Source organism: Leptidea sinapis, chromosome 17 (genome assembly GCF_905404315.1).
Source record: "Leptidea sinapis chromosome 17, ilLepSina1.1, whole genome shotgun sequence".
NCBI lineage: Eukaryota > Metazoa > Arthropoda > Insecta > Lepidoptera > Pieridae > Leptidea > Leptidea sinapis.
Window position 1 is genome coordinate 8,763,689 of NC_066281.1, and position 24,057 is coordinate 8,787,745.

Here is a 24,057-nt window from a genome sequence, read left to right on the forward strand (position 1 = left end):
AATGGATTTAATTGTGAAGACACATGTTTCCTCAGCCACCTTAAGTTAAGAAACAGGGCAAAATAAAAATAAAAAATATTTTTTTTCAACTTTTGTGTTGATAAGGGTAGAATTTTCAAAATAATGCTTAAAAAATCATATCTTTTGAACTACTGGCCCTAGAACAGTAAAATTTGGTGTTTTCGATAGATGATGACCACCCCTATCACGGGTATCCCGTTGGTCCACTGATTACGGGACACCCTGTATAGCGGAAAAAATCGACAATCACAGCTCTATTTACGTAAATCTTTTCGCCGTTAGCATCAAACATTGGACAAGAAATAATTGAAAGTTGATTCGAAATTGTTCGTTAATAATAATTATTTTGAATGAATGCTATGAATAACAAATAATGTTACTGTTTATTTGTCAAACCTGTATAATCGAATCATTTAAATGTGTCCAAGATGAAACGATAAGCCAGTTATGTGCCGAGTGAGTGATTGCAATGAACCTAATAACCTTCCACCGTTTTCTATAATAGTTATTGAAGGAACGAAGGAACTTAATGACACACATAAGATAAAATGATTTATAGTTTTGCGTGTTCTAACATTTATTGTAATACAAAATGAATATAAATTGTGAAGTTATTAAGAAAATCCTACGCAGTTTATGTGGCGTGACCCGATAAGGTCTGTTCATCTCTCCTACACGAACCATTATATAGTCATATATGTCGAATATGTATATATAGAAATATTAAATTGCACAATATGTATGCTAAGTATGGATATCTCAAAATACTTTAATCCAATTCATTATACGCTTATTGAAATTCGCTGTTTGAATAAAAGAATTGTTCAGAATAGTACAACACCAGAAATAAACATAAATTTGTTATGCGTAGGTACTACTCGGTTAGGTCGATTTAGTGAGTATTTTGTGGGGTCGTCGTAATGGACAGTCGTAGTGCAGTGGCTGCCTGGCACAGGACGAAACGGCCACTCATGTAATCCTAGAATGTGCAGGGATTGCCAACCACTGGGCAAAAAACCTTAGTGAATACGAGGTCTCTCCCAGAAGTCTACGAACAGGAGTGTTCTGAACTTCTGGAAAGAGCTGGGCTGGTTGGAGTAACTGGTCAACACCAGTCTCTCCAACAGCCCAGCTCTTGCTGCATGCAAAATGGACACAACTGAGGCAATACCAAGTATTTTGTGGGGTGATGTATATGTTTTACAGGATTATTCCATTACAATTCGTTGGCATATATATGGTACAGGCCTAAAGCTTGGAACTGGGGCAATCGACCCGGACCTATTCAATAAATAAATTTAATTCGAACGTAATTTGTTTAAAAAGGAGTGTTGTGTTTCTTGCGCCTGTCTTCTCAGGACTGAGCCATATATATTCGAGTGTACTCTTAGAATAGAATAGATTAGAAAAATCTTATTTGCAATAATTATAACGCCACACACAAATTTTATCTATAAATTACATCTTAGAATACTAAATCACATTGGAAAAAGGATTTGTAGATACTTAGTTAAAGAGGAAAAAAAACATTTTAACGTTCAATTCTAAAGTCCTATTTTGAATAAAATATAATATAGTTATAAGATTATACAGGATATTGCAATTACACCCTAAAAGTGAGGGGTTGCAATGATTCTAACCATGATTTTCAATATATTGGCACTGAAAAAAGATAAAATAAAAAAGATGAGGTGCGGATTATTTATTATAGAGGAAAAGTGCAATGCAATCCATTTTAAATCTATACTAATATATCAAGCTGCAGTGTTTGTTTGTTTGTTTGAACGCGCTAATCTCTGGTACTACTGGTCCGATTTGCATGATTCTTTCAGTGTTGGGTAGTCCATTTATCGAGGAAGGCTATAGGCTATGTTTTTTTTTCAAAATTAGGGATCCGTAATAAAATTGCTATTTTGTAACACAAGGTGTAAAATCGAAAACCTATTTTTGCGTGCGCTGCAAAAACTATTGACAATAGAACAAAATGATGTACAGGCTATAATAAAGGCAATATTTTATTACTTATAAAACTATCGCGTGAGTACTTTATATGGCAAAACAACGTTTGCCGGGTCAGCTAGTCACAATATATAATTGTCTTTATTAATAGTCCCTAAAATTAAAAGAAAAACAAAAATCTGAAATGCATTTCACCCCAAAAGCTGCCATATTAGAAACATTGTACAAGTGTCATTGACCATTATTATAAATGTACTGTACATTGCATTACAATACTGGCTAAAAAAGTCTACAAAAATTTTTCTGCAACTACAGAACTTTCTTCCTATAATGCCAATAGCTATTTATTTATTTATTTTCCAATTAGAACGGCAGTGCCACTTACACTAACCCCCTTATTCATGATAGTCTGCTAACTTAAAGCATTGCTGATTCTCCCTCTGTCTTCTTCAATTGACCTAAGTCAGAATGAGAAAAAACACTCCTTAGCGGCTGTTTTAAGTTAGCGGACCATTATGAATAAGGGGGTAAATAGACGAAACACAAAAAGGAAAATTACAAACAAAAAAGTGATATTAATTGAATTAATTATACAATTTCAATGCTCTCCACGTACCTTAGTATTTCAGAAACTAGGGAAGTCCACCCATCATTTAGTACTTTTAAGTCCTAATACTTTAGTTTAAAGTAAGTAGTAGTTAAGTATGTAGGTACACATAATTATATATTTTGTAGCGCATTAACTTGCCAACAACTGTTAAAGTTTGGCAAGATATATCAGTAAGTTAAGTGTACTTATTTAATTTAAAATAAATGATAAAAAAAATTGAATGGATCTCATTGAGCATTCCTGTCATAGAGCGAGTTGAAGGATGCCAATGAACGCGGTATAGCTGCCATGGCTCGGGTAATGCGATGGTGCGATGAAGCGGTACCACAAAATGTTTATATTTTCGTGTGCGAAGATTATTGAATTTAGGGACATGTATATGACACAATTGCACATGAAGATCTATGATTTAGAATAAGGAGCCCTACAGAACGCTTCCGTATTCGGAGGTTGACTGCCTACACCCCGTATTTGATATTCATAAGATATCTGTTTGTCTTTCAAGATACCTTTTCCTCGGTTTCTATATTAAGTTTAATGGAAAAGGACCTTAACAATGTAGAGCACTCTATTTTAATGAATAATTTGAGTCAAAGTCAAACAAACATTATTCAACTAAGCGCTATTGAATCGTCACTACAAATATTTCTATTATATTATAGGATATAGGATGAATTTACGTGTATGTTCGTAAAAAATTGGACTCGTGAGAAGAACATGCAAGAAACCACTCTTTTCAATTAAATAGAGTCATTTACAATGGCTGTAATAAACATAGCAAATAAGTTTAAGATATGAATCATGTTTAAATAATATAAATTACTAGCTGACCCGACAGACGTTGTTCTGTATATAATAAATAAAATAATGTTTTATATGAATTTGTCAATAATATATCATAACATCAAACATTACTTCGTAAAATATGCACCCTGCTGTCGTAATGAAATTGTTTCACAGCAGAACTATCAAACCGTGCGTCAATAAATTCTCTCATAGAAATTATGTAAGGACACAACAAAGGAAAAACAAATTTGTTGTTTTTATTTAATTTAGCATCATTTTCCTATTTATTCACCTTTTAAACCTTCTCTGGACTTCCACAAGTAATTCAAGACCAAAATTGGTCAAATCGGTCCAGCCGTTCTCGAGTTTTAGCGAGACTAACTAACAGCATTTCATTTTTATATATATAGATTTCATTAAAAGTAATAAAGAATTAACTGTAAAAATATAAATTATCGTATATTAGATGCATCAACCTTTAGAGCTTGAACCCATTGTTTGTGTAAGGATACTTCGTGAATATGATGGTCGTGATTACTGTCACAATTAGTAATTGCATCCAATAAATAACAGGTCGACCTGGCACCACATGCAGCACCCGTTCACGAGTGGACGTTCAACGTTGACGTTGACGACAACCAACGTTACCTTCGCACATTGAATAATGTCGAATTGAATTAATTCTAGTAATTTAGCCGATAGACTTCGCTACGGCTGCCATTCGGCCAATGATTATGTGTTAGGACAATTTAAATCCATTACGCGACAATTACATAAGGTCAAAGCGTGCCATTAATTATTCATATCTAGGACGTTAGGTTGTTGATTGTATTAAGGCTTAACCGTGACAGAATATATTCATTTCGGTGATCTCACAATCATCTCGTTATTGGTTATCAATAATAATAATATTGACACACTTTTCACACAAATTATCTTGCCCCAAGTTAAGCATATATAGCCTGTGTTATGGGTTACAAGACAATGATATATTTTTATTTATTTATTTATTTATTCAGGAACAAAACAGTCTTTTACAATAGTGAGTTACAAATATACATATGCTAGAAGACAAAACAGTTCCATAAATTAAATACTAATTATTTTTACAATGGACAATAATGCAAAACAAAAAACAACAAACAACATAGATATTTTAAACCAAAAGTAAAAACTACAAAATTACAATGTACAAAACGAAAATTTAAACAGTTATAAGAGTAAAGTTAAGAACAGGACATAACAACAATGATTTTATTATTTAGAGTTATTAATTAATTAAATTGAGTATAATATCACCTACTATTTTCTTATATTTTTGTATATTTAATGAAAATATATCAATTTCAGTAAGATGTTTATTGTACAAACTACAAGAGCGCCTCACAAATGTATTTCCTGCATAATTGCTTTTATAAGGTGATTCATAAAATGTAATCTCAGAACGAGAGGAGATTCGCGGTGTTATAAATTTAATTAGATTTAACAAGGATGCTGAGTCAAGCTTACTGTTAACAATTTTAAATAGAAAAATTTGATCGACATAATTTCTTCTGTTAATTAGTGGGGATATTCTGTGCCTTTGTAACGCAGTGGCATAATCGATAAAAATATGCCCAGTCCGAGATTCCAATGATCTTAAGAACTTATTTTGTATACCTTCAATACCAACGATATGAACCTCGTACTGAGGGTTCCAAATAACGCAAGCAAACTCGAGGATACTGCGGATGAAAGCGTTGTAAAGAATTTTGAGTGTATTTGGTTGCCTAAATTTAATACAATATACTTACTTAAACATACATAAATACATTTAAACATCCATGACTCGGAAACAAACATCTATATTCATCATATAAATGCTTGCACCTACCGGGATTTGAACCCGGGACCTCTAGCTTAGTAGGTAGGATCGCTAACCACTCGGCTATACAGGTCAATAAGAGAGTTAAATAATTTGTTATTTTTAAGTGATACTCCTCACATCTGGGATTAAATATACAAATTCAATTTGTACCAAAATTCATGGTCCGAGCACTCTTACCAACTGGGCCAACCGTCCGAGTGACTCATCGACCTAAATCTTGGTATGAATTTTCAACTCCCAGGTTGTGGCTCCATCAACAGGATTTACTTTACAGTTGCCTGCTCAATCCCAATAATTGCATATTAGAAAATTGAATTGAGATGTCGCTGTTTCAAATGTTAACAATTAGATTTGCAAGTCATTTGAAGCCAAAACCTGAGTGTTAAACAGGTCACAGCAAAATTTCGGTCGATGCGTCACTCGGACGGTTAGCTCAGTCGGTAAGAGCGCTCGGAAGAAACCTGAGAGGCGCGAATAAACTAGCTTCTAGAGACTACCCGATAATCATTGATGTCATCATTTTTGATTTATCAATGTGTGCTTTGACTGGGTTTTCAATATTCAAAATAATGGTTTCTTTTATAATTTTTTTCCAAACGGAATACTTTGCGCGACAGATACTTAAAATGTGTGCCCCCACCCTGTATCTTCTAAAATAAGCGAATGATAAAACTAAAAATATATGATGTACATTACCATGCAAACTTCCACCGATAATAGTTTTAACGAGATCTAGTAAGTAGTTTTTTTTTGAATAGGTTATAAAACGTTACAACGAACTACAAGAACTTTTATATTATGTTATTATGTACTGCTACGGAACCCTTCATGGGCGAGTCCGACCCGCACTTTTATTCGCTCGGCCGCTTTTTATTAAAATCATAAAAAGTCATTTATTTTCTCAAAATTGATTCCTTTAGAATTATTTTTGATGTCATTTCTAATAACTACTAGATACTACTACCGCTTCGGAAACAAATGGCGCTCTGAGAGAGAAGAAGCGGAGCAAGAAACTCTCCCAGCATTTTTTTTTTGCGCTCTTTTCAATAAAAATATACAATATTGTACAGTTATTTCTATCGCTATAAAATAATCACAATCTAGTCCCAGGCTGTCCGATCATTTAGATATTCAGCAGTGGAGTTATAGGATTTACGACAGAGACATTTTTTATATAAAACATTTAAATTTATTTATAGATAATGCCTGAACAGTTTTTGGGACTTTATAATAGAAGTGTATACATTTACCCTTAAAGCTATTATGTATCTTATGAAGCCTACTAGAATTAGTTACAAGCAATCCCTTATTTCAAGTGTTATAATAATGAAAATCACTATTGAGAGCAAAAAGGCGACGATTTTTGTGAACATATATTAAATTTTCATAAATGTACTGAGAATGAACAGTCATAATATTTATTTCTTTAAATTTTTCTTTGAGAGACTGTCTATTACCAAGCTAATTAATTAATTTTATTTATTGAGGGTGGCTGTTTGTCTGGTTCTAATGAGTCCTAGTAACACAGCCTTCAGAATTGAACTATTGTGTTCGCCACTCAAACTTATACACACATCAAAAAAGTCTAAGCAACATGTACTTTGCCTTCAAATGACGTCGCTCCATGACGTAAAGAATGTCTAACAATTCAATTTTGTCGCTTACTTTATTTAAATGGTTGGTAAAATTATAAAACCAAGACTAAACGTTGCAATAAAGACGCACTTAAATTCAAATTCCCTTTCAATTAATTTTATGAAAAAAAAAAAAACAAAACATAATCGATTTTTTTTTTACAACAAGCCAGTATGTTATCAATAACATAAAAGTTAACGTACCTATGCACTTTGAGTGAATAAAGACTTAGAAATTAATTAATATAAATGGTAAATTTGTAATATCATTCATGTTGCTTAGATTTTTTTGAGGTGTGTACTCGTCGTCAAGCACTGCTTTTACTAACCGCAGTATCTACTTGACGTGAGTATTACAAACAGCATCGCAGAAGAGATGAAGAGGCGTTTCAACGGCGTCAAGGCTGACTGTTTACGACTTGTCTATCAAAATCTGTTACTACAATAGATCCGCTTTCCTTTTCTATCTTACTGTATCATCGTTGGATATTTTTTAATGAGAATAAGGGACGAGACGATCAGGACGTCCAGCTGATAGTAATTGATACGCCCTGCTCATTACAATGCAGTGTCGCTCAGGATTATTGAAAAACCCAAAAATTCTAAGCGGCACTACAATTGCGGTCGTCATATTGAGACATGATGTTCAAGTCTCAATTGCTCAGTGATTTCACTAGTTACGGCGCCCTTCAGACCGAAACACAGTAATGCTTACACATTAGTGCTTCAGTATCCTGTGCAAAGGAGCCTCCCACTGGTGTTCCTCTTATCTATCTTGTGTTGTATAGATGTTCTTATGTATGTCGTATGTTTGTCGATATGAAAAAATCCTTCGTTGCAAACACGTCATATTTCTAAGAATAAAATGGGCAAACCGGATGTCTATTATGTACCAAAGTAACTTGGAGTCACATTTTTGCAGGAAGTAGATGATGTGTTCAAGGCATCGTCGATCTGTTACAGAATCTTTGTAAGCTTTTCTCGTGTTCTATGACATCATCGTTGTTGGAGTATTATAGGTGGAGTACAATACGGGAGTCCACAGTGCATGACGGCATACGCAAGACACACAACGTTTGTTGATCAATTAGCGAGCCTCGAAAATGTTTGCTATGTGTTACGCTACTGTATCGAAACATAGTTAATATACTGTAACATTATACTTGTGTTGTGTACATTATGGAGTACATAAAAAGCCTTTGGAGGCATTATTTTGGACGCCGCCAGAAGTACATCATAGTGCCTTTCGTGCCAGGTATGTTTGAAACAGTGAATTGTATTCAATTAAAATATTCTATTTCTGCCGTGAAGCAGTAATGTGTGAGCATTACTGTGTTTAGGTCTGAAGGGCACCGTAGCTAGTGAAATTACTGGGTAAATGAGACTTTATATCTTATGTCTCAAGGTGACGAGCGCGGTTTTTCAAGAATCCTGAGTAGACCTGCATTGTAATGGGCAGGGTTTATCAATTACCATCAGCTGAACGTCCTGCTGGTCTCGGCCCTTATATTATTAAAAAAAATATTGAACAAATTTAGCAGACACATAAATCTATAAATTATTAATGATTTGGCAAGTATCCAAAATTACTTCGGTTTAGTAATCCTTCGCGTATTCGATATGTCTATAAGATCGCACCATGCCTACTAAATTGTGTTAATTAAATATGGGACGAAATCGTCTTAAACGTAAATATTACGTAATATTCGATACCTGATTTATTTATTGCTTTTGATCCATAAAATACCAACTGACTTATTTAAATCAAATTAAATCAAAATCACTTTATTTGTCTAGGTCAAGTAAATGACACTCAAGCAAGTCATTTTGTTCTTTTCTTTTAACATTTACTGCCACTTCGGAAACAGGTTTATCTTCAATGAGAAGAAGTGGCAAGAAACGCTTCACCTTTTTACCAATTATTTGAAATACAATATATTTTGGTAGATGATTCAACAAAAATACTCAAACGTCAAATATTCAATGCCCTACCCGAGTAAGTAAAAAAATAAAAATAATTAGAAACACTAGAGTTATTTAATTTTGTCATAAGTGATTATAATCTGAAAAACAAAAAGCCAATAACAGGTGCTCATTTATACGAAATAAAGTAGGCACTTACATAGATTTTTTATATCTTAGTATATATTACCTAAATCGTAACTAGGTTATAGAAAACTCAAACTATCTCTAATTGTAATTAAAAAAAAATATGCTATTTGCCGCTTGAAGTATACTACCTACATTACAATAAAATTGTAGATATCGTTACATAAGTTTCAAATATTCTATCAAAAGTTCGTGTGAGATTGTGTTTGTAGAAATATGTGAGAATATATTAATTATCTTTTCTCTTACTTTTAAATATATTTCGTATGGTGTATAACCTAGCTTATAAATGTTTATGGTGTCCCACGGCTATGCCACACAGACAGTTAGTACCTTAGATATTGCAACATTTTACTGAAAAAAAAAAACTTTATTTTAATTTAATAAACAATTAAAACTGCGTTTATAAATTTAATATAATTGCCTAATGGAACCGGGAATCGAACCTGCTATACGAGAAAAAAAATACTTTGTAGCTTTATCCTACCGATCGAAAGGCTTCATCATAAGGCTTATAATTTTTGCTAAATAGCATAGCATCAGAAATAAAAGGAAGATTTAGAAATAGAAGGAGAAAGAATTTTAACAATTGATGTAATATCAAAGCGCTAGCTTGTTTAATAACAAAAGCATTTACGTTCGTTTTTATAAACAAGCCGAAACACTTCAAAATCAATAAATTTTATTGTAACCCGAGCCCGTTAACCTTGGCGTCGGTAACGCGCGGCGGCTTAAGACTGCCATGGGCGCCACGCGCTTTGTGGCAGCTTGGCCACTGACGGGTTAGGATAATTAAAAAGCTGACATTGTTGATTGTCGTAAAGATATACGACTAACATTATCATTCTTTCTTCCCGGTTCAATCAGGCAATTATTTAAAAATCTGTGAATGTAAATTAAATTGTTTTTTAAATTAAAATAATGTCTTCTTTCAGTAAAATATTTATTTTATTTAGTTTATTGGCCAATACAGAACAAATACATAACATTTTTATGAAATAAGTACCACGAAAACCTCACGGGTTTCTCTGGGAACCTAGAGCCATTCAATTTATTTTCAATTTTCAATTTTCTTTTCATTTTTCAGGATGTATCTTTTAAAGCGAGTTTTGATTTTCGTGGTATTTATGTACATTTCTTGCAGCTCTTTGGGCAATCCGTTAATGTTATCTGGTATTACGTAAATGACAGTTCTCTTACCATCTACAATATTTAATACTCCAAATTCAAATATTTTTATTCAAAATAGGATGTGACATCACTTATTGAAAGTCAAAAACTACCACCCATTCCAACATGAATGCCTCAGACCTGAGAAGAACGGGCGCAACAAACTCAGCGGGCTTTTTTTTCATCGAAAAAATATGTTTACAAAGTAATATTTTACAATTAAACTTATTATTTAATAGCCTGAGGGCGGTCACTCCATTCCCAATCTGTGGTATCATTAAGAAAGTCATTTATGTTATAGTAATCATTACCACATAAACGTTTTTTAACAATTCTTTTGAATAACGTAATACTTTTGTTTTGAACATTTTCTGGGATCTTGTTGTAAAAGCATATACATCGCCCCCAATAAGACTTACTAACTCGACTTAGCCGAGTAGTAGGCATTATAAGTTTATGTCTGTTCCATGTGGCATAGCCGTGGGACATCCCGTATATCATGTATAACCTAGCTATTGGTTAAAAAAATCGATGAACTTGTTATAGTTACGTCTTTCCTCATACTCGTTACAGATCGCTTCACTGAATGAATTATTTCGTAACGCACCAATAACACGGAGACTCACACAAGGAATTGCAATATTAATTTACATGTATTATGCTTAGATCACTAGACAACTTATACGTCTAGGTAGAGTCTCTTGCTAGACAACCGATAAAAACAAGCCAGGAATATTAGCTTAATGTGCGTGCATGGCTCAAAATAGAGGTTAGAAAATTTTTTCGACGTTTTCACAACTGTCATAGTCTAATGATCTAATCTTAGATCATTTATGCGTCTAGATAGACAGGTGGACTGTTAACCTCTATTTTGAGCAATGCACGCACACTAACACAAGTGAAATAAAATCGCGAGTGGGAAACATAGCTAGTCATATAGTCACGCACACTAATAAACCTGGTCAGTTTTCATAGGTTGTAGCATTAAGGGCTCTACCTACCAGTGGGAGGCTCCTTTGCACAGGATGTTAGATTATGGGTACCAGTTATGAGTAAATATTATTGTCTTTCAGTCTGAAGGGCACCGTAGCTAGTGAAATTACCAGGCAAATGATACTTAACATCTTATTTAAGTATGTTACTGGTAGCCATATAATAAAAATCTTCAAAATAATTAACCTAAAAAATACAAAAGACCTATCCCCATTCGACTAATATTGTAAAATATATACTTGACATTATAGCACCTGAATTAGGAATAATATTTAATGAATGCATAGATGAGGGTGTGTTCCCTGACCTCGTGAAATACAGCAAAGTTATACCTTTGTTTGAATCGGGCAGTTCTTTTGACCCTGCTAATTTCAGACCTATTTCAGTCCTGCCTGTTTCTAGTACAATTTTTGCTTCAACAGCTACAAATGCATTTTTGTAAATTAATGAACAAAAATCAATTTGGTTTCACTAGGGTCTTCTCAACAATTAATGCGGGTACTAGACTCATTGAGCACATCTTTGACGCCTGGGAAGTTATTTATACTGGGCCACTTATTTTCATAAATTAATCTAGACCTATAAATTACGTAATTGGTATTATTTTACTTCAGATGTCATCGACGGGACAAGACAAGGCGTACTCGCCGTGCAAGGAATCGACTTCTGCATAGAAACAAACGGAGAAAATCACCACACAAATAAATTTAACCTCATGACAAGAGATGTGGACAGGTGTCTTGTTGTAAGACGAGGCCAGCCTTTCAAACTGGATATCCTTTTAAACAGACCGTACGATGCAAACAGAGATGCTGTTTCTTTCATATTTTACGTATCAGGTAATGTTCTACTTTGTAATAAGCTTTTTTTTTAATTTACTATCGGCTTTGGACACAAGTCCTTTAAGCCAAACATGAAATTAATTAATATAAGAGTATGATTAAAATTATAAATATTTACAGCTTCTCTACAGTGCTACAAATAAAATTATAAATAGGTTTATAAATCGTGTCTATTTCACTTACTAAAATTAGTCCTTGTACACTGAATGCTGGACAATTAAATGCACAATGGTTGCATTTCACTAGTTTCCCGCCAAAAACGAGCATCAAAATACAAAAGTTGCTACTTAACTACTTTGCTACTTAACTTGTTTCCATAGGACTTGTAATTTTCCTGAAAATTTAGATAAACCCTTAAAAACTCACGCCCTTCCACTTCCCGACCTCAGATCACCCATAAATTATATTTCCTTTCATGTTTGTTATATTCTCTTCATATTCCAATGGGTTTCATCCTTATATTTTTTCAATGGTTTCAGCGCTGGTCTATTAAATACAACCAATTAAAATATTAATATTCTGCATAATTTAGTTAATTTAGTCTGAAGTATGATACAAATGGTCTAGTGGACCAGCTAACGTCACGGTGTCGGATTTACGTGACGGTGTTGGAGCGCATCGAAAAAATTCACTCTGATAATTTTTCCCTGACGCGCCAAAATAAGTTTAACTTCAAATAACGCAGTGTATATTATGTTTCATTCAATCTGGACAGCGGCTATTCTTAATCTGTGGGCATATTTTGAACAGATGTGGAGAAACGTGGACCGTCTGACGATACATCTGCTGCCGTGCCTATGCTAGAGAAGGGTTCGGAGACGCTCGGATCATGGAACGCCGTGTACGAAGGTCAAGTTGACTCTCATCTGATGGTGGCTGTCACTCCTTCTGCTGACTGCATTGTGGCTTCCTGGCGGTTGGATGTTGACACCAGACTGAACGGAGGCAGCTCACTGAGTTACACTCACCCGCAGCCTATCTACGTGCTCTTCAATCCCTGGTGTTTGAATGACAGCGTTTATATGCCAGGTAACGTTTTGTACTTTTTACCCATCAAAAATCGGCAATAAATGTGAAGATTAAATCTAACAATGAGTGTCTTCTACCGCATTCATCATTCATCACGGGGAATGTTCCGAAGAGCTGTTTAACATGATTCCTGCCGCCGAATTCCACCTTCGCACGACACGCCACAAGTTAGGATATCATCCCCACCATCTGTATGTGTGGCGGTCCTCCACAGTGCGGTTTACAAGGAGCTTTCTTCCACGTACTACAAAGCTGTGGAATGAACTTCCTTGTCCGGTGTTTCCGGGACGATACGACATACCTTACGGGTACCTTCAAAAAAAGCGCGTACACCTTCCTTAAAGGCCGGCAACTCTCTTGTGATTCCTTTGGTATTGCAAGAGAATGTGGGCGGCGGTGATCACTTAACACCAGGTGACGCGTACGCTCGTTTGTCCTCCTATTCCATAAAAACAAAAAAAAAAAAATTTTTAGTTGCGGCTGAATTCCAACCACGAATTAAGTTTAAAAAAAAATGAGAATTTATTGGATTAATAATTAATTGATTGTGTCGTAAGAGGCGACTAGTAAATACTAGTGGGAGGTTTCTTTGTACAAGATGCTGGCTAGATTATGGGTGCCACAACGGCGCCTTTTTCTGCCTTGAAGCAGTAATGTGTAAGCATTATCGTGTTTCGGTCTGAAGGGCGTCGTAGCTAGTGAGATTACTAGGCAAATGAGACATGTCCCAAGGTGACGAGCGCAATTGTAGTGCCGCTCAGATTTTTTGGGTTTTTCAATAATCCTGATCGGCACTACATTGTTAAGGGCAGGGCGTACCAATTACCATCAGCTGAACGTCCTGCTCATCTCGTCCCTTATTGTCATTAAAAAAAGCGTTTATGTTCTAATGGCTTAGGTTAGTTACAAAAATGTACTGTGGTACGTGATTTTATAATCTATACATATTAATAAAATTGGAGTGTATGTTTGTAATATTTAAATAACCGTTTTTTACTACATGTATATGAATATATATACGTTACACTAAAATAACATTTTTTACAATTTCTGTCTGTTCGTTCCGGCTAATCTCTGAAATGGCTGGACAGATTTTGACGGGACTTTTATTGGCAGGTAGCTGATGTAATAAGGAGTAACTTAGGCTACGTTTATTTAAAGAACCGACTTTTAGGCGGATCGAAGTTCGCCGGGTCAGCTAGTATGATTAATAAATATAAGAATAATGGCACCATGTAATTTTATTCATATCATTTATAGGTCACAGTCATCGCGAGGAGTATGTTCAAGAAGATGGTGGGTTGATGTTCAGAGGCGTGTACAATAGAATTAAACCTACGCCATGGAATTATGCGCAACATGAGAAAGATATTTTGGATTGCGCACTTTATCTAGTCAGAGAAATCGGAAAGGTACAATTTCAAATCAATTTATTCCTCAAAAGCTATGGTCTCCTAGTACATTTAGGTGTAATCATTGAGTTGTTTTTGTTGAAGTGAAAACTTGTTTATGGGCTGGGATTTTTTTTTAAAGGGAATAATAAACTGTAACCGGTAAAGTGTGACCAGGCGATATTCCGAAAAAACTTTTTTTTTTATGGAAAAGGAGGACAAACGAGCGTACCTGAACCTGATGTTAAGTGATCACCGCCGCCCACATACTCTTGCAACACCAGAGGAATCACAGGAGCGTTGCCGGCCTTTAAGGAAGGTGTACGCGCTTTTTTTGAAGGTACCCATGTCGTGTTGTCCCGGAAACACCGCACAAGGAAGTTTCTTCCAGACCTTTCTAGAACGTGGAAGAAAGCTCCTTGAAAACCGTTTAAAGTTTTTTGATAATAGTTACGGAATAATAGCACTTAACGATATCAGCCTGTATAAGTAAGTAATTACATATTATGTTTTTCTAAATTTACGCAATAGATTGCCAATGTTTTGATGTAAAATAATATGCATTATTTTTTACGTACAATAATAGCACATTTAATGAAAATTATTTATCATAATTTTTGTGGTAGTAGCTTATACTAATGCATAAAAAAACACTTCATTTACGTCGATTAAAAATACACATCTGGCTCCTTTGCACAGGATTCCGGCTTGTTTATGAGTACCACAACGGCGCCTATTTCTGCCGTGAAACAGTAATGTGTAAACATTACTGTGTTTCGGTTAGGGCGCCGTAGCTAGTGAAATTACTGGGCAAATGAGACTTAACATCTTATGTTTCAAGGTGACGAGCGCAATTGCAGTGCCGCTCAGGGGTTTGGGGTTTTTCAAGAATCCTGAGTGCAATGGGTAGGGCGTATCAATTACCATCAGCTGAACGTCCTGCTCGTCTCGTCCCTTAAGGATAGATTTCAATTGCGTCTTCTTATCTTTATTCCTTTACGGCCGTTTCCAATATTCAGTCTATCTCTTACTTGAGATAAAAATCGTAACTCTCGTTGACTTTTCTATCCCATTAAACTTATCGACGGTAACTCACCTTATCCTTACACGCTGTCTGTCAATGGGACGACGTATAGCTTACCAGTAATAGAAGTTTGTATGGAAATTGCACTTCACGCGTCCTAATATAAGGCGATAAGAATGACTTATCGGGTATATTGGGACAGCCTCAGATTATTGACAGCTAATTACTGACAGTAGGTAGAAGGTAGTAATTTATCTCTATCTGTAGATAGTATGTTTGGAACGGGCGTATCCAAAAATTATTGCGATTTTTTTATTTAATATAAAGTTTTAAGAAACAACGATTTTTATTAGCACTGCTAGCTCAGTCGTATTTGTACGGATAAAGTAGCGGGCATCAGCTAGTAATAAATATATTTGTGAGCGTAATTCCTAGTCATATCATTGCCCTATGATATCTACGTTATTTTGAGACTTGCAATTCATCGCATATTATTCACATCAAAATATTCTTATCTAGGATCAAATGCCAATATTCAATTAATTATTGTGCACTGTAATCATACTATTATGAATGTATCGGTCAACGACCTTTTTTTACAACGAGTGGTGGCGGTCTATTGTGACTGCGTACGTTACGTTCTGGCAATCTAATCTTTGAAATGTTTTTTTTTTTATTATTTTGTTCTCGATTTTATGTGTTCTTAAGCCTAAACACTGTTAGAATATTATGAAAATATATAATATAGACAATATCATAATGTAATTGAACAGTAGTAGATTGATTATTTATGGACTTGTCTATGTTTTGTAACCACGTGCTGCTATGAAATAAAACTGTTAGTCTTGTCGCTACAGCTATTCGGCCTTCCAAATAAACTTAGTATAAAGTTATAACTGATGATAAACAAAGAAAATCCAAAATGTTTATAGTATCGTTGACAACACTGTCAATACAATGATAATTCTGAAGTTTACCGAATGACAAGCTGCCTTGCAAATAAACGCGGGAAACGTTATACGTCCGAACAAACCAATCGTAAGCAAAATGTCTATTTGTAAACATTTTACATATTCTTGGTTTATGCTTAGTTATAACTTTATGTCAATTTTATTTGTAAGGCCGATTGTGTTTTATTAAACACATGATCGAATTTGGTACGCTATTAAGTTTGTATTTAATGTAGAGTCCAGGGGTGCTCAAGCTTGAACTGCTGGCGATCTAATTCAATAGCTGCTAGACTACGATCGATCGATTCTGAGAGGCTTAAAGAGGAAAAAATGTGTGATGAAGGATTGTCGTCTAGGTAGAGTGTCACGATGGCATAGATATTAGTTTTGCGCACAATAATATGCATTGTTTTAGTCAAGGTTATTGTAGGTCTGCTCTCAAATGTCAATGAAAAAACTCAAAATTATTCAAAATTGCGAGTTTATTGGTTCTTACAAAACAAACACGTTCTAGTATCTAAAGTTCTTTAGAACTTTAGTTTACTTAACTAAAGAGTGACTTTGGATGTTGAATCAGCATGACACTGCATGTCCTGAGCATACTTTTGATAAGATGGTACGTAATTACCGATCTTAGTTACCTAAAACAAAATCTGTGAATAGTTCTATATCGGATTTTTTTTCTGGAGATCGACTCAGAAAGCAATCGACAGGTCGATCGCGATCGACCGTTTGAGCACCCCTGATATAAACGACGAACTGTATAGCCGAGTGGTTAGCGATCCTACCTACTAAGCTAGAGGTCCCGGGTTCGAATCCCGGTAGGTGCAAGCATTTATATGATGAATATGGATGTTTATTTCCGAGTCATGGATGTTTAAAGGTATTTCGGTATGTTTATATGTATTTATGTATGTTTAAGTATATTGTATTAAATATATCGTTGTCTTGCAACCCATAACACAGGCTATTTATGCTTAATTTGGGGCAAGATAATATGTGTAAATAGTGTGTCAATATTATTATTAAACTATACTAGTTCCGCTATACTTTGTAGTGCGGAAAAGGTGAAAAGCTCTCTGTGTTCAAACAAACATTAGAACTTGAGAATGCAAAATTGTTGTCTCGACTGTTTACTTTAGAGATGCATGTGTTTACTTGAGTGATATTCGAAGTTCCATTAATGTATTACCTAATACGCCCACTAATTATGGTGATTGCAGACTTTATATAAAAATAATTTTATTTTAATTCCGATTTTAGTACAAAGTAGCCCGTTGGCAAGGCTAAATTAGTATAGACGAGGCCAAATATAAAATATTGCCATACATATTATGTAACTTGTATTGCCAGTAAGCTTAAAACTCGCAATCATGAAGATATTAACCAATTTTGCATAATCATGATACTTCGTCGATTTCCGCTGGCAAATTCGAGGTACCGAGGTATAGAATTAACAACAACTACGGCGATAGAACTTTGAAAAAACGCATACTGTATTTATATAACAGTTTTCCTGAGGGCAACTAGAAACCAGTAAGAGAAAAGTTAAAACTAAATTTAAGAAATATTTAGCATCAATACTGCCTTAAAATTAGATTATTCATTAATTTATTTTATTGATTACACTCGTATACATTCAATGTTCATTTATACAACAACGTATTAAAAGATACTTGATCTTGCAGACAAACTGTCGAAACAGTTTTGCGCGGCTATATTAGCTTAAGATTGTATCTGTAAATGATTAAAAGTATAAATAAATAAACCAGTTGATCCTGACATAAATTATCAATACTAAACGGGTTTGTCCAAAGACCCATAGGAGAAACTAGTTTAACCTATTCTGTACCGGTTTATCGTATCGCCTAAAGAACTGATTTGACCACCTAAGAAAAACTAATTTATCCAAAAATCGGGTTTTGACGCTAACACATCACGTTTGCTTAGATCTTTAAAACTAGGCAACGGATTTTGATGCAGTTTCGTTTATAGATAGAGTGATTCATGAAGGTTTATATGTATAAAACATGCATGTTATAATAGAGAAACACTGAGAATTTTAGAGTTGTCTAATGTGATGTTATAAATGAACACATTTTTTGTGCTTACATTGCAAACGCTGGCTGATCCCGACACGACGGCGGCTGAATACAGTATCGTACACCTTAAAAAGTCCTACAAAAGACGGGGATGATATATCTCTTACGAATAGTCCACAAGAACTATTTTTATCCTTTTTACAAGAAATAATGGCTAATTTACGAAGCGATTTCTTTATCCAATTACGTACCTTAAATGTACTGTGCATGAAGGGCGCCTATATCTGCCGTGAAGCAGTAAAAGGCATAAAAGTCATTTATTTTCTCAAAATTGATTCCTTTAGAATTAATTTTGATGTCATTTCTAATAACTACTGGATACTACTACCGCTTCGGACACAAATGGCGCTCTGAGAGAGAAGAAGCGGCGCAAGAAACTCTCCCAGCATTCTTTTTTGCGCTCTTTTCAATAAAAATATACAATATTGTACAGTCATATCTATCGCTGTAAAATAATCACAATCTAGTCCCAGGCTGTCCGATCATTTAGATATTCAGCAGTGGAGTAATAGGATTTACGACAAAGCCATTTTTTGTACAACATTTAAATTTATTTATAGATAATGCCTGAACAGTGGCTGGGACTTTATTATAGAAGTGTATACATTTACCCTTAAAGCTATTATGTATCTTATGAAGCCTACTAGAATTAGTTAGAAGCAATCCCTTATTTCTAGTGTTATAATAATGAAAATCACTATTTAGAGCAAAAGGGTGACGATTTTTGTGAACGTATATTAAATTTTCATAAATGTACTGACAATGAACAGTCATAATCTTTATTTCTATAAATTTTTCTTTGAGAGACTGTCTATAACCAAGCTGATATATAGCACGAACAGCTCTCTTTTGCAGAGCAAACACTATATCAATGTCAGCAGCATGACCCCATAGTAAAATACCGTACGTCATTATGCTGTGAAAATAACTGAAGTACACTAATCTAGCGGTCGCAACATTTGTGTACTCTCTAATCTTTCTAACTGCATATGCCGCAGAGCTGAGTCTATCTGCTAGATGGGCAATATGTGGACCCCACTGAAGCTTTTTATCTAACGTGATACCCAAGAAGACCGTAGTGTCCACAAGTTCCAATCTCTGGTCATTTATAAGTACGTTGGTTGTACCTCCGCTGCGTTTGGTGTAACGAACCGTAAACTCTTTGTTTTTTACTGTTTACGTGCAGATTATTCGTCTCAAACCAACGCACTATCTTTCAGAGTGCATTGTTTACCTCGTCATCAATATCTACACGTCGCTTCACTTTAAGAATAAGTGAAGTATCATCAGCAAACAATACAATCTCATGGCTATCATCTACCACAAACGGTAGATCGTTAATATATATAAGAAACAAGAAAGGACCGAGAATAGAAGCCTGTGGAACACCTACTCCCACAGGTTTACCCGAAACCGTTTGCCATTTACATCGACTATCTGTACTTTCGCTTAAATATGATTTTAACAGATTTAGGGCTCTATTTTTCACTCCATAATGCTTTAGTTTTAGGAATAAAGTTTCATGGTGGACGCAGTCAAATGCTTTGGACAAATCACAAAAAATGCCCAATGCATCCTGTGACTCTTCCCAGGCGTCAAAGATGTGATTGAATGTGAATTGTTGATAAGCCCCTAGTGAAACCAAATTGATTATTGTTCATTAATTTACAAAAATGCATTTGTAGCTGTTGAAGCAAAAGTTTTTCAAAAATTTTACTAAAAACAGTAATCTGTAAACATTATTGTGTAGTAGCTAGTGAAATTACTGGGCAAATGAGACTTAACATCGTATGTCTCAAGGTAACGAGCGCAATTGTAGAGCCTCTCAGATTATTTTGGGTTTTTCAAGAATCCTGAACGGCACTGCATTGTAATGGGCAGGGCGTATCAATTACCATCAGCTGAACGTCCAGCTCGTCTCGTCCCTTATTTTCACAATAAAAAATCCCTTTACAGCATCTAATTATAATGAATATCTTCGAAAATATTAAAGATTTATAATGCATTTTAAAACATAAATAACGGCATCACTCAGAAATACTTTCGTTATATTTATTTTTTACTACTTTTGACAGAACGAAATCTGTCCGGGCAGCTAGTATATAATATAATCGGATTAATAAAAGGTAAGGCTTTGTTTAGGTAAAAGGTCGTGCCCGAAGTGACCCAATACGAACTGCTCGAGCGCTGTCGGCTGCGGTGAACGTCCAGGACGACAACGGAGTCCTGATGGGAAGGTGGGGCAAGGAGTTGAGCGACTACAGCGGGGGATCCCATCCGCTGAAGTGGGTCGGCTCGCTCGCCATCCTACAGAGCTATTACGAGAAGAAGAAACCGGTCAAATTTGCGCAGTGTTGGGTTTACGCGGGTGTTTTGACTACGGGTAAGTAGTTCAACAAGTCCAGTTCATATATAGTTCGAATTACCACAGAGTATAAATCGCCTTAGATAACGGCGGCACTAATCGGGCACGGCCCTTATAATAAACATCTATTTAATATGGGCATTGCTGACAGCCCCTGTGCAGGGCCTGCAGGTGGCAGAGGAAACCGCTGCATATGTACTTCTGCATTGTCCAGGTGTAGAACATACTCCCAGAAGTATTTAGGAAGGAGAGTAGGTTGCTAAAGTTTTCTGGAGGAATTGGGGTGGCAGGAATAATAAATATATTCTCACACACGCAAAATAGGCGCGCAGTTGTCGAGTTGCCGAAATTAGCTCGATTATACCATACCACAGAGTATAGATTTCACTTGGTAAATAGTATTACCATAGTTGAAAAAATTTCAAGATATAATATTATTTATACACCAACAGCAAATATAGAAACCTATCAACGTTACCCACTGAATTATAGCGTCCGTCATCTGCTATTTTGTCTCTTGTTTGTAACATTGTGTAAAAGACACAAAATAGATTGAATTATTAAATCTCATTTATTTATCTTTGCTTTCTGCACTTTTTCTCCATGTTAACATCCACTACGCCGAAACTCACAATTCACCGAGCCCTGCGACATTCAAATAGGGATTAAAATTTTATCGCATATTCATAATTATTAACTAGTGGTCGCCCAAAGGTCGAAATTCGAACTTAATTCAATTTATTTTTAAGTTTGAACTTTATAAGTCTTTTTTGTTAATATCTTTATAAATAATGTATGTGTATGTTGTGTGTCATTCAAGAAGTAGTGTGTAATATTTATTTTAATAACCAGCTGACCTGGCAAACGTTGTTTTTCCTTGAGCTTCAACGAATCTATTACAAAAGATTTCATTGAGATCGGTCGAATAGTTTAGGAGTTATTAGGGAACATACAAACATACATTCTCTTTTATATATATATAGATTAATTTAATGTATTTATAAGGCATTTACATGAAAAGTATATTATATGAAAATTTTTTCTCCATAAAAACTTTAATAAATTTATTAAAGTAGGTATTATAAAAAATATAAAGTAAATAATATACAGTGTTTGTTTTGATAAAGAAAATACTGGCAAGTTGATAAAAACTTAATTCGTGTTAAGTATAATTTGAGCATTACGGCCTCAGTTTGTAACTGCCTCCAAGCGGTAGGTAACTAATTAGTTAAATGATTAGTGGTATTCAGTGAGGACGATTCTCATCCGATTATTACAAATATTTCCAGTATGTCGGGCCCTGGGTATCCCATGTCGGCCGGTCACTGGGTATGATGCAGCTCATGATAGCCAGGGCAGCCTCACCATCGACATCATAAAGGATGAGGAAGGGAATACTTTAGAGGAGTTCACGAGGGACTCTGTTTGGAATTATCACGTGTGGAGTGAGGTAAGAGAAGAGATATATTTTGTACCTACTTATATCTGTATCTTTTATGGATAGGTAGTAGGTGGTAGATAGTCATGGACTTACATATACATATAAGTATATTATACTTATATTCTAATGTATAGACGATCTGACAGCCAGAGCATGCGTGACCAATTTTAATTAGTAAATATTGTGTGCGCTAGCATTATAGAGCTAATGCCAAGGGTGGCTGACTGTTTACGCCTTGTCAATCAAAATCAGTAACAGTAATAATTGATTCACTTTGTTTTTCTATCTTGCTGTATTTCTGTTCTTTTGTCAGGCACGGTCTGTTTGTCTTATATGCTACGGTTATTTCTGTTCCCTTAACGCTTCGAACGTGAGTGGGCCCAAGCGAAATGAAGCAGTTTCAATGTAGTCTTTTAACGGCCGTTCCCAATATTCAGTCTTTCTCTTACTTGAGATAAAAATAGTATCTAACTATCGTTGACTTTTCTGTCCCAATAAACATATCGACGGTAACTCACCATATCCGTACACGCTGTCTGTCAATGGGACGACGTATAGCTACCAGCGATAGAATATGTATAGAAATTTCAATTCACGCGTCCCAATATAAGGCGATAAGAATGACTTATCGGGTAATGGGTATATTGGGACAGCATCAGATTATTGACTGCTAATTACTGACAGTAGAAGGTAGTAATTTATCTCTATCTGTAGATAGTATATTGGAAACGGCCATAAGACTACATACGTTTCCCGCCGCGTCAGTATCACGCTGTCAAGTTCCGTGACAATGAGTGCGTGAAATTAGTATTCTAACCGTTATTCTGTGTTCCCTGTTCTCCGGTGGCATTTAATAATCACTTTACATAACAACGCCATCTCTTTGATTCATCACGAACTTTTAAGATATGCAACTAGAGTTTTTGCTTTGCAATCAAATTTCTATGGTAACAATGAAGTTACCGCAATCACTTACAAGATGGCGTTTTAAAGCAAAATGCCTCCATTTTTATAGCCGTCGAGACACATCTTAATTTCTAAAAAAAATACTCCTATCATTAAAGTTGCAGTATACACTTAAATGAAGATTTAATAACTCGATTCTTTGTCACAACCCTTTAACTTTATGACGCATCTCTCATGAGGAGTATTCCGAAGAGCTATCAAATTCGTTCTTACATTTTGGTGTTATCCAAAGGTTTGGATGGAGAGACCGGACTTGGGGCCCGAATATGGAGGCTGGCAGGCGATTGACTCTACTCCTCAAGAGACCTCTGAAGATATGTTCCGATGTGGCCCCGCCTCCCTGCGAGCGGTGCGGGATGGAGAGCTTCAAAGACCATATGATGCTGGATATGTTTTCGCCCAAGTTAATGCTGACAAAGTAAGTCCATGGGGAAGTTGAAGTCTAAGTTAGGGGACTGTTACTTACCATCAGAAAATAATTTATCTTAAACCGGTTGAGATTTGTTGGAAGGCGACAACTCTACGCATTTTACAGTTTGAAATGGAAACTTGATGAAAAAAAATCTAATGGTGTTACGTTCTAGCAGTTTCTGTGAAAACCAGCAAAAAATATTAAAAATAACGTGTGCTGTATATAAATTGCATATTAAACATACAAGTTACTTAACAAACTTAAATTTTTTGTATTTCGCTATGGTTTATCCTTATATAGCTGTGAAAATGTCGAAAAAAACTTAGGTTGACAGTTAACCTCTATTTTGGGCAATGCACGCACACTTACACATAGTGATATACAAA

The 24,057-nt window shown here is 35.2% G+C and overlaps 1 protein-coding gene across 2 annotated transcripts in view; it reads left to right on the plus strand.

Annotated features, from left to right (window-relative positions):
- LOC126968910 (annulin) overlaps positions 1-24,057 on the plus strand; it is a 47,319-nt gene that overhangs the window by 14,582 nt on the left and 8,680 nt on the right. Inside the window, exons 1-7 of one of the 2 annotated variants that reach the window (XM_050814104.1) lie at positions 7,912-8,132; positions 11,764-11,988; positions 12,742-13,020; positions 14,281-14,432; positions 20,630-20,870; positions 22,142-22,302; positions 23,492-23,677. In XM_050814104.1, coding sequence (XP_050670061.1) covers positions 8,057-8,132; positions 11,764-11,988; positions 12,742-13,020; positions 14,281-14,432; positions 20,630-20,870; positions 22,142-22,302; positions 23,492-23,677 — 1,320 coding nt within the window. In that variant the 5' untranslated portion in view covers positions 7,912-8,056. Of the gene's footprint in view, positions 1-7,911; positions 8,133-11,763; positions 11,989-12,741; positions 13,021-14,280; positions 14,433-20,629; positions 20,871-22,141; positions 22,303-23,491; positions 23,678-24,057 lie in introns of those variants that run through there. The other variant, XM_050814103.1, reaches the window with a different exon arrangement.